At 47.4% G+C, this 11,945-nt stretch overlaps 1 protein-coding gene across 1 annotated transcript in view; it reads left to right on the top strand.

Annotated features, from left to right (window-relative positions):
* LOC121467739 (mucin-17-like) overlaps positions 1-10,640 on the top strand; it is a 36,149-nt gene extending 25,509 nt beyond the window's left edge. Inside the window, 4 exon segments of the mRNA XM_041709997.1 lie at positions 3,834-4,678; positions 4,681-4,767; positions 4,770-5,789; positions 5,792-10,640. Coding sequence (XP_041565931.1) covers positions 3,834-4,678; positions 4,681-4,767; positions 4,770-5,789; positions 5,792-10,095 — 6,256 coding nt within the window. The 3' untranslated portion in view covers positions 10,096-10,640.
* Positions 10,641-11,945: the final 1,305 nt, after the last annotated feature.

Here is an 11,945-nt window from a genome sequence, read left to right on the forward strand (position 1 = left end):
CACACGCGGAATTACTTGCATACTCATATCATACTGACACAGACGCACCACCGACGTCAGCTAACATATGTAAACTGTAGTGTGTGCCGAGATATCCCCACTAAGCGCTGCACAAATGCAGATTGAGGATATAGATGCAGTTGAGACAGGGGATGGGGGTTGGGTGTTGGGGCTGGAGGCCGCGGGATGGATGAGCAGGATGACTGCGTGACTTTCTGCGACCATTTCATAGTTCTCAATTTCCATTAAAATGCCAACGTGGAAATGCGCCGCAAAGTATGCAACATGACTTGCGTCGTCCGAGGGACAAACGATACTTCCGCCAGTACGACTTTATAAAAATCAGATGCCACGTATGTCATGTCTTAGGTCGGTGAGCAGATAGATTTAAGACACAGAAGCAATTAGCTGATATTATGGCACATTAGCCCAAGCAAACGCTACAGTGGAATTTTAAGAAGTTGATCTTAACATTAAACGTCTTGGCAGTAAAAGTTTATTTTCAGCTTTAAATAAGAAACCCCCAAATAGCAAAACTCTTTGGCAACCATAATTTAAATAGTACATTTAAAAGAAAAACTGTTAAAAACAAAATACAGAAAATCGCATTTGATTTCTTATTTGACGTTCCGACAACCTCAAAACTGCCTTTAATAAGACTGAAAGGAAATTCAATAAACTACATACACATAAGTAAAGAAAAGGAAAGAGAAACAACCTAAGTTCACCCAACCTAGTCCACCCAACCTTGATTTGAATCGGGGACCCTGGGATTCGTAGACACAGTAGAATTCCGCTATAAACACGCTTATAAGCACTCAAAGGGAAATGTTTGCAATAAAAACTTTTCTCAACTATACTTTTCAAGTCAACTTAATAACAAGACAGGAAGCAAACTTCAGCAAGCCGAAGTTCATATACCCTTGCAGCTCTTGCAAGAATTAAATATTTTTGAAAACATTAAAATTATGATTTACTTGCGTATACGCCCAAAAGCATTGAAGCAATGATGATTTGCAGCTCAATTATTAGATAGTTATTTTATATATTTTTATTATTTTTATGGGAGCTATATGATATGGTCGTCCGATTTTTATGAAATTTAAACTACTATGTATAGGTCGAAGAACTAATAGAAAAATTTAAAAACAGCAAAGTTAAAATTTTTTTGGTATTTTTTTCCGATTGTTCCTATGGGAGCTATATGCTATAGTCGTCCGATCCGGCTCGTTCCGACTTATATACTACCTGCAATAGAAAGACAACTTTTGGGAAAGTTTCATGCAGATAGCTTTAAAACTGAGAGACTAGTTTGAGTAGAAACGGACGGACAGACGGACGGACAGACGGACGGACAGACGGACGGACAGACGGAAAGACGGACTAGATCGACTCCCCTAGTGATACTGATCATGAATATATATACTTTATAGGGTCGGAGATGTCTCCTTCACTGCGTTGCAAACTTCTGACTGAAATTATAATACCCTCTGCAAGGGTATAAAAATAACACTTTGACGAGTTTAAGTTTATATACCCTTACAGCTTTTTTCATTTGATTGTTTTCGGAACAGGTTTAATAAATCATGCAAATTTAATGTGCATTGTATTTAAGCTTATGATTATTAATGTATTTTAATCTAAATTAAAAACAAGAAAGAAAGCAAACTTTGGCAAGCCGAAGTTCATATACCCTTGAAGCTATTGCAAGAATTTAACATTTTTGAAAACATTAAAATTATGATTTACTGCGTATATGTTTAAAAACATTGAAGCTATGATGATTAGCAGCTCAATTATTTTATAGTTATTTTATATATTTTTATTATTTCTATGGGAGCTATATGATATAGACGTCCGATTTTGATAAAATCTAAACCATTATTCTGAAATATTTAACCATTGCTATATGTCGAAGAACTGAACAAAAAATTAAAAAAACAGAAAAGTTATAATTTTTTCTTGGAGGGTTTTTTTGTGAGTTTGCGCGTGAGGAGACGTTTCCGCCCTTAGTTTTTTTTGTGTCTGTGGTCGTTTGCTGTCCGTCGTCCGTCCGTCTGTCCGTCTGTCGTCTGTCGTTGTCGTTGTCGTCGTCCGTCCGTTTTTGCACTGTCTCTCGTTTTAAGCTTCGCTGACTTTCCCAAAGTTGTCTTCTTTGCGGTAGTTTAGTCGGCGAGCCGGATCGGACGACTATGATTGCTCCCATAGGAACATCGGAAAATATTGAAAATTTACTTGCTGTTTTTAATTTTTGTTTAGTTTTCGCATATAGCATGGTTAATATTTAGATTATGGTTTAATTTATCAAATCGGACGACTTGCTTGTCCCTGGACTCGGTATTGAAAATTTACTTTGCTGTTTTTATTTTTGTTTTGTTTTTCGACATAAGCATGGTTAATATTTCAGATTTGTTAAATTTCATCAAATCGGACGACTATGCTTAGCTCCCATAGGACATCGGAATATTGAAAAAATTTAACTTTGTTGTTTTTAATTTTTTGTTTAGTTTTCGCTTAGCATGGTTATTTTGATTTGGTTATTTTTCGGCGCTTTTGCTTTTTTTTGGTGGTTTTGGTTTTGTTTTTTGTTTTCATTTATTTTTCCGATTGTTCCTATGGGAGCTATATGCTATAGTCGTCCGATTTTGATATAATTTAAACCGTAAATCGAAAATATTTAACCATTACTAAGTGTCGAAGAACTAAACAAAAAATTAAAAAACAGCAAAGTTATATTTTTTTCATTTATTTTTCCGATTGTTCCTATGGGAGCTATATGCTATAGTCGTCCGATTTTGATATAATTTAAACCGTAAATCGGAAATATTTAACCATTAATAAATGTCGAAGGACTAAACAAAAAATTAAAAAACAGCAAAGTTATAATTTTTTTTCATTTATTTTTCCGATTGTTCCTATGGGAGCTATATGCTATAGTCGTCCGATCCGGCTCGTTCCGACTTATATACTACCTGCAATAGAAAGACAAAAGTTTCATGCAGATAGCTTTTAAACTGAGAGAATAGTTTGCATATAAACGGACGGACATACTGACAGACGGACAGACGGACGGACAGACGGACGGACAGACGGACATGGCTAGATCGACTCTACTAGTGATGCTGATCAAGAATATATATACTTTATAGGGTCGGAGATGTCTCCTTCACTGCGTTGCAAACTTCTGACTGAAATTATAATACCCTTCGACACTTAGTAATGGTTAAATATTTTCGATTTACGGTTTAAATTATATCAAAATCGGACGACTATAGCATATAGCTCCCATAGGAACAATCGGAAAAAAAAGGAAAAAAAAAAATTATAACTTAGCTGTTTTTTAATTTTTTTCTTAGCTCTTCAACATATAGTAGTGGTTAATTATTTCAGAATTACGGTTTACATTTCATCAAAATCGGACGACTACATCACATAGCTTCCAAAGAAATAATAAAAATATATAAAATAACTATCTAATAATGAGCTGCAAGTCATCATAGCTTCAATGTTTTTCAACATAAACGCAATTTTAATGTTTTCAAAAGTATTTAATTCTTGCAATAGCTGCAAGGGTATATGAACTTCGGCTTGCCGAAGTTTGCTTTCTTTCTTGTTTTTTTTTATATACATAATAAAACTAAAAAACATTTTTTTTTCTCAAAATACATAAAATTGTATAAATAATAATTATTTTGGATTTTTTTGAATAGCGCTTATAATGATTACGGATAAAAATATGATTTTTGAATTTTTACTTTATAAGTCCATTGTATAAGTCCATTGATAAATTTCCTCTCAAATAATAATTTCTAATCTAATACTCCTCATTCCAGTGCCACCCCATCGGTTTCAGTGGTTCTCGATGGCAATGAGCCGCAGTTCACGGACGCACTCGGCCACAAGGTCCCGAAGCCACAGCCGTCGTTGCAAGTGGCCAGCCCCATCGTGCTGCTTAACCCAGACCGCTACGAGTTCTACACGTTCGACGAGCACGGCGAGCTGGTCAAGCGGCTGATGACCATGCAGGAGATTCAGAGCATCGTGGCCAATGGCGACGGCGAGGGACCGTCCATCATCCACCCCGCCCCGCTGGCTGAAAGCAATCCCGATAAGAATGTCCAGGACATTGTGAACAGCGTGCAGGACGTGCTGAACAAGGAGGTGGCCTCCAGCTCGGCCAAGAACAGCTCCGGGGAGCTGCTTCCTCCCCTTTTGGATACGCCCGACGTTTCCTCCTCCTGGTCGCTTATTCTGCCCGCCATTTTCGGCAACACGGGTGGCGACATTTTCCCGCAGCAGCGCCCGCCCCAGATTGTGATGACTCCGGAGTCGGAGCTGCTGGAGACATCCACCCGGGCGGCGCCACCAACCACACGTGCCACGAAGAAACCCAAGCCCGCAAAGCGCAAGCCGGGCACAAAACGCAAGCCCGCAACCACTACCAGCACCACCCAAGTGACACCGCAGGTGGTGCAGGAGGAACTGGATCCGATGGAGTCTGTGTACACGGGAATGCAGCAATACCAACAGGTGGCCGCCAACATGCCCGAGTTTGAGCTCCTCCACATGCAGCCGATCTACCAAAAGCTGCCGAGCACCACAGGGCGGCCGGAGACCACCACGCGACGCGTATTCTACAACAACCAGGAGATCATTCACACGCCCACCTCCTCGAGCAGCGCCCCTCGAGCACCGAAATTGCCTTCAGCCACCAGCTGGCCAAGAAGCCGGCGAGTGTGCAGCGCAAGCCCACTCAACCTCAACGCGTGAAAAGCCTAACGGTGGGGCTCCGGCCGAAACTACATCCCAGTCCACTGGAGGAAAGCAGAAGGTCAAGAAGAAGACAACTACCACAACGACAACAACAACGACAACAACCACACCGGCCCCCGAAACCCAAACGGAGTCACCCACTCAAGTGACGCAAGAGGAGCCTGCACCAATAGAAAGCACGACCACAACCACCCAACCACCGGCCCCGACCACTCAGAAAAAGAAGAAACGCAAGCCCACACGAGCCCCAGGTACAGGACCGTCCGGTGGCAACGCAAAACCATCGAAGCCAAAGCGGAAGCCCACGTCGAAGCCAAAACCAAAGATCCAGGAAGGGAGTGAATCAGCCTCCGCTGCGTCTGCACCACAGCCGCAGATTGTGGATACTCAGAAGCACCCAAGACCGCAGAGACCCCACAAGAAGCCCAAGCCAACAGCCAGCACTACGACGACAACAAGCACAACAACACCAGTGCCAGAAGCAACAGCAACAACAACCACACCGGAACCAGTGACCACTCCGCCAGAGGCTCCAATCACAGAGCCACCAGCAGAGTCCAGTCCAGGCACCACCACTCCAGAACCAGAGCCTCAAACGACACTTCCCTCAACAACTCCAACAACCGAGGCTCCTACAACAACAACCACAGAGGCTCCGATAACAACAACCACTGCTCCCACTACAACAACCACAGATCCCACTACAACAACCGCTGCTCCTGCAAAAACCACAGCGATTCCACCTGCTCTACACCACCAGAAATTGCATAACAGGCCCGCCAACCGTCCCACAACGCAACACCACAACCGAATCCACGCGAAGCCAGTGCACAGCACCACCACTGAATCGGGTAAGGTGTCAGGGGAGCTACAAGCCGAGAGCTACGGACTGGTTAATGTGATTCCCGCCTCGAGCACCACCCACAAACCATTCTATCCGATGCCCAGCTACGATGCCGACTCCTCTCAAAACACGACTTCTTTGTTCGCCGATCCTTCGGCGCTTCACTCGCCTCTGAAAAGACTCCTTTGCCGTCACTCACCCAGCTGCAGCAGCAGTTGCACCTCGGCTCACCATCACCAGCTCCCCAGCTCTCACCCGCTCAAATCCTCTCCATGGACCAAATAGTGCAGTCCCTGACCCAGGACCTGTCGACCACTGACAAGGCGGAAGACGACTCCGTCGCAAGTCCAGTGAGTTACGACAGTGCGGAGAGCAAGCTGCAGATGGAAGCGCTGGCCAACAAGAAAAAGGTAGCCTTCGTTGCCATCACCACCGCTGCGCCAGCAACGACCACTACTACGGCCAGTTTACCGACCACCTCCTCCAAGCCCACCACAATTCTGACTAGCAACAAGCCACTCACGTCTCACTACGGCGGAAGCACTTTGGCCACGATGCTTTCAGAAGAGGGAGAGGACGTCACCGACTCCACAGAATCCTCTGTGGCCCACCCGCAGCCAGCAGAGACCACGCTCAGCAGCCTCGAGGACGATGACGTGGAGCAAACGCCCGTGGTTGTCATCACTGCCAGACCACAGTACTTTACGGTTACGAGGAGGCCGGAACCACTGAAGCCGATCAAGACCGACCAGAGCCAGGAGGAGCCGGAGACAACCGAGTTACCCGGGCAGACACTGTTCCTAGGGACAACTCCGATGTCGCCGCTGGAAGAACAGGAAGTCACAACCGATAAGATCGATGCTGAGCCCGATCACGAGGTTAAGTTTGAGCCTCTCAACGAAAGTGTACCGAACGAACTTCCTCCCACAAGCGGCTATAACCCACAGAGTTTGGAAATTGCGGAGGAGGCGGGTGGTGCGGTTGCCACCACAGAGCAGGCACTTCGCCTTCCCGTTTCTGAGAGCAGCACAGTTAATGACTTTGACAGTACCGAAGTAACACCCCAGATCGCCGACCTTGTGCAGCAACTCAACCTAGAGATGCTTAAGCCCACGGACCAGATTTCCATGGCCAACTTCCAGACTCAGGCGGCCACCGTGGCCTCCACCTTAGTGGATGGCACCAACACGCTCGTCTCGGATGTCCCCATAAATTCAAACGAGACCAAGGACGAGCTGGAATTCCTCATGTCCGATGTTATACAGCAGATCACTCAAGGCGATCAGAGCAAGCTCCCGCCAAAGGCCCAATCGCCAGACGATTCACACCGCCTGACCAATTTCGCCCAACTTAACAGCTCATTCCTTCTCCAACCAAGGCCAGAAAAAACGGAGGAGCCTGAGGAGCCTAAGGAGCCCCAAGAACCGTACAAGCCAGAGCCACAGCTCGAGACAAAGCCACCCACTCCTAGTACGACAACAGCAGCCCCTTTCAAGCCGGACGCTTTCCCAGCAAATCCCATACACGTGGAGACGAGCACCCAGCGGATTCCCATTTTGTCGCTGTCCCAGATTTATGCGCAGCAGCAACAAGACGAGGATGAGGAGCAGCAAGTCTTTACCAACGAACGCCTCGAGGTGCAGCCAACTCAAGAGCCCGGCAAACAGGAAACAGTCCCCGCCTTAGAGGCGTCTACAGCTACGCCCTTAGTGGGCACCTCCGAGGCTGACGCGGTTGAGGCCGCCACCACCACAGAGTATCAGCTGACGCAAGAGCCCAACCAGGAGACCACTTCCAGTGAGGAGGGTTCTGGCAGCGAGGAGTCAACGACCAGATACAGCGACATCCCCGAAAGCTACACGCACCCCGAAAGTGAAGAGGAAGTGCCCGAGCTGTTGACAAATGGATACAACGAGCAGCAGCAGACGGAGACGAGTGCTTTCCAAGAAAAAGTGACAGAGCCCGTGCACGAGCCCGAGCCCGTCCTCACCACGGAAAAGTCTACGCCGGAAGAGCCAGAGACCACCGCCCCGCAGTTCGTGGAGGAAGAGTCGACATCGGCGAGCAATGCCTACCAAGACTCTCAGGCAGAAGAGCAAACTTCGACAACGGAAAAGCTTGAATACGCAGAACAGCAGCCGCAGTTTTCCCAAATAGCCGATGTGGAGGACAGCGCCACGAACGCCGCCCAATTGCTGCCCCAATACCAGGCACCAGCCAGCGGAGAGCGGGAGGAGTCCGAAGTGCCGGTCACGGAAATTCCCGGTGATATGTCCTTGGCATCTTCCGATTCGGACATGTCTCTGAGTTCCGAGCAGGTGACTGAAAAAATAGAACTGAGCACGGTTAGGACGCAGCAGTTGGACGACGAGTCATTGGAGGAAGTTTCAGACGAGCTGACAGCCACCATTTCGGAGGAACAAGAGGCCGAGGATGTGGGGGCGGTGACCAGTGCCCAAAAAATACGGCCGGACGACGAGGATCCATACGTAAAGCTGGGTGAAACTACCGCGAGTGTCGTTAGACCGTTGAACCCTAGCGCCGAAAAGGTCGGTGAGGATAAGAGCGTCACTGAACCCGAAGACGACAACTACAAGGTTACATTGCCGTTGGCCAGCTACGGAAACCCACCAGTGGATCAGGCGGATGAGGAAGACGAGGAGGATCAAGTGCTTTACCAGATGCCTAGCAGTACTACCACAAGGGCAACCACTACTACAAAGCCCACAACGGAAACTCCAACCACGACTACGTCTAGCACAACCAGTGCTCCCTCAACGACCACAAAGCGACTGAACACCTTAAAGCCTGTTTCCTACTACGTTCAGCCCTCCCTGCTGGGTGGGTACAATCAACTGGACTACCAGCCGCCAAAGGTGCTGCCCTACAATGCCAACAAGGCGGACCCAACTCCGACCCACAGCCCATATCAATCTGCGTTGAGCCAGCAGCGACCCTCCCAGCGGCCCCCGCTGCTTACCAATCTAATGGCCAGCTCCACGCAGTCGACCCGGCCCCCCGTGAAACTAGAACCCAGTCCGGAGTCCTCCCAGGGGCTGGAGGCCTCCACCGCACCTATGGACGCGGACCTGCAGTCCTTCGCTCGGCTCTGCAACGAGCTCGCCTTCAGCTACTGGCGCGCCATTACCTCGGAGAAGATCAGCTCCGCCAGAAGTCTGGTCCTCTCCCCGTTCGCCCTCACTTCCATGCTGTCAATGGTATTCCTTGGGGCGCGCGGAAGCACGTCCGGGGAGATGAACGAGATCCTGAAGCTGGACGACATGGTCACCTTCAATCCGCACTTGATCTTCAAGAACATAACCAGTTCGGTGGAACAGGCCACGGACAGCGACATCGCCACTGCGGCTTTCGTGCGCGAGATCTTCAGTGACCGGGCAAACGGAAAGATACTGCCCTTCTTCAAGGAGAAGACCCAGCAGCTGTACGCCGGACACGTGGAGGAGGTCAACTTCCACGTGGTCAACGACATCGTGCGCCGCCGCACCAACCTCCTGGTGAAGCGCCACACGATGGGCAAGGTTCTGGAGTACCTGCGCACCAACAGCGTGTGGGTGAACGGACCGCTGGCCACCATATCGGCCAACCTCTTCCAGACGGACTGCTCGCACGGCTCCACCGCGGAGCGCGATGGGGAGATGTTCTTCCAAGTGCACCCCACCGTGCGCCAGCGACGGCTCGTGCCCATTCCGGCCGTGCTCTACCGCTCTGGATTCACCGCAGGCTATGAGCCGAAGCTGGACGCCACCGTAGTGGCCTTCGGCCGAGTCCAGGACACGGTGAGCACGGTCTACGTGATGCCCGGCCACCAGAGCTCCATATCGCCGATGGACAACCTGGAGCGCCTGGAGCGGAGCCTGGTGGAGACTGCCTTCGGAGAGTCGCGCGCCTGGAGCCGGCTGCTCACCTCGCTGATGGACCGGCCTGGCATGGAGGTGCAGCTGCCGCGCTTCTCGCACCGCTCCTTCGTAAACGCCTCGCTGGGCCTGCAGAAGATGGGGCTGCGGGGCCTCTTCAAATCGGACTTCGCCGACCTGCGGGGTCTGACGGGCGCCGGGAACCGCGACATCTTCCTGTCCGACATGATCCAGATCAACACGTTCAGCACCTGCGGCGAGGAGAAGATCTCCGAGCATCACCACGTGGAAATGTACCCTGCACCCCCGCTGCGCAAGCGCAACAAGGACGTGGACGCCACCGAGGACGACGCCTTCGACTCGTCGGAGGCCGTCGTGGACTTCGGCTCGCTGGTGCAGGAGTCGGCCCTCGGGCGGGGATTCTACGACGACCTGCTGGACCCCAAGTACCTCGAGCTGCCGCTGCCACTCCGTCCGCGGCAGGCTCGCGTGCCGGACGCTCCTCGGCTGCGCTTCGACAAGCCCTTCCTGTATTTCGTGCGCCACAACCCCACGGGCATGATCCTGTTCATGGGGCGGTTCAACCCGCGCCTGCTGCCGTGAGGCACCGGCTCACAGCACAGCACAGACAGCACAGCAACGCAACCGTGGGTCGTTTTCTTGTTAAACATTGGAAGGTGACTTAGTGAATTTATACCGTACTTGTAATACTAACTTTATCCCTAATGAACGCTGCTTGCTGCGCCTTAATCCCGCGTCCCCCGTCTGGATTGGTCCGATACGAGATTGATGCTCAGCAAACGATTGCATTTGCCAGTGGCAGCTGCAACTGCAATTATTCTCTGTGCGCGCAAAAACGAAATCAAATATCTTAAATGCTCGAATGCAGTTTGCGCAAATTCATTTTCAACTTTTCTGGCTCGCATTTAATTTGCCGCATACAACCCGAATGCGGTATGGTATATGAAAATGCATTTTTTACTTCGCTCGTTGTTCGCTGAAAAATCGCCCGCTTCGCAAACAAATGTTGAATAAATACGTAGGCGGCGAATGCGAACGCAATCGAAAATTAAATGCAAATGCAATCATGGGATGCGTCAATGTTTTGGCAACTGAACAAATGTAATTTAGTAAAATAAACTGTACGAAAACGCAAACTAAAAGTTATGTATGCTATAATGTAAGCTTAAACAAAAAATCTAAATAAATAAATATAAATATTATACATACTACAAAAACAAGACACCCTTAAATTTTATTTGCCAAAATGGCAATGTTTCTGAATACACAAGTGCCTTGCAAGCATATTACAAGTCGCAGGGTTGGGGGTTACCTGAGAAAGGCAGCACAGCACAACAAAACAGAACAAATAAATATGTTATAACAAAGTGTCTCGACAAAAAAATTCCCGGTACTCACTTCCTAAAATGCAATGCATGCTTATTGCTGCTCAGAACACAAAATGCAATGGAGATTTCATTGCCGCATTTTTTTCACAGTTTGAATGTGCCTGATTCCATTGCCGCATACTTGATAATGTACATCATAAGCCGACACGTGGCCAAACCACAGACTGGATTGCTTTAAGTTAAATCAATGATAAATGTGTAGCAATTTGTTTTTGCTGCTGATTCGCTAAGTCAAACAATGTTTAAAATGTGCCCTTCATAAACTGTTGTTAAACGGTAGTTTTCTAAAGTTCTTTATTACTTTATTATTTTTTACAGTGGTTTTTAATGACATACATTTTTCCGTAAGGTAATGTTTATTGGACAGAATTAGAAAACAAGTGCTGTGTTCTCGACCGTTAAGCAAAGTACACTCATTATGATTGGACGATAAATTTAATCAAAGGATCAATCTATTTCTTTTCCTCGTCCACACTTTTAGACCACATTTCAAAGACCGAACAGCGAGAAAATGGCGACCTTTTCAAGGAGAGTAATCCTTCGACAAATCATTGTCAAGAAATACTGAGTACATACAATAAAAATTTTAAAGGTACTACTGAACAGCTAATAATCAATAATATGATATTGAAAAATTTAATTCACAATTTACACAGTGAATATAGGAGCAAAGGAACACATTCTTCGATTACAAATGTTAGCAAGGGTGCTACATTCATATGTGTGTGCCAACGCTTACAAAATATTTACACAAGCATAATTTTAATGTTTGGATAAAGCAGCCATAAAAAATTTTCCATTTTTTTTGTAGCGCAAACAGAACAAAATTTATAAGTCGGCAAATGAAAGTACGGATGAGTACAGGCCCAAGTGTCAAATTTTGATTGTTACTTTTGTAAACTAGTGATCTAAAGACATTTGTTGGTGAATTCCATATTTTTGGGCCCGACAAATATAGTAAACTTGTAGAAATGACCATGCTGAGCGTTCTAACTAGAAGCGTTCCCTGCATTTTCCACTGACAACGCAATTGCAGATGAATAC

This window comes from Drosophila elegans, unplaced genomic scaffold (genome assembly GCF_018152505.1).
Source record: "Drosophila elegans isolate 14027-0461.03 unplaced genomic scaffold, ASM1815250v1 contig_641, whole genome shotgun sequence".
Lineage (NCBI taxonomy): Eukaryota > Metazoa > Arthropoda > Insecta > Diptera > Drosophilidae > Drosophila > Drosophila elegans.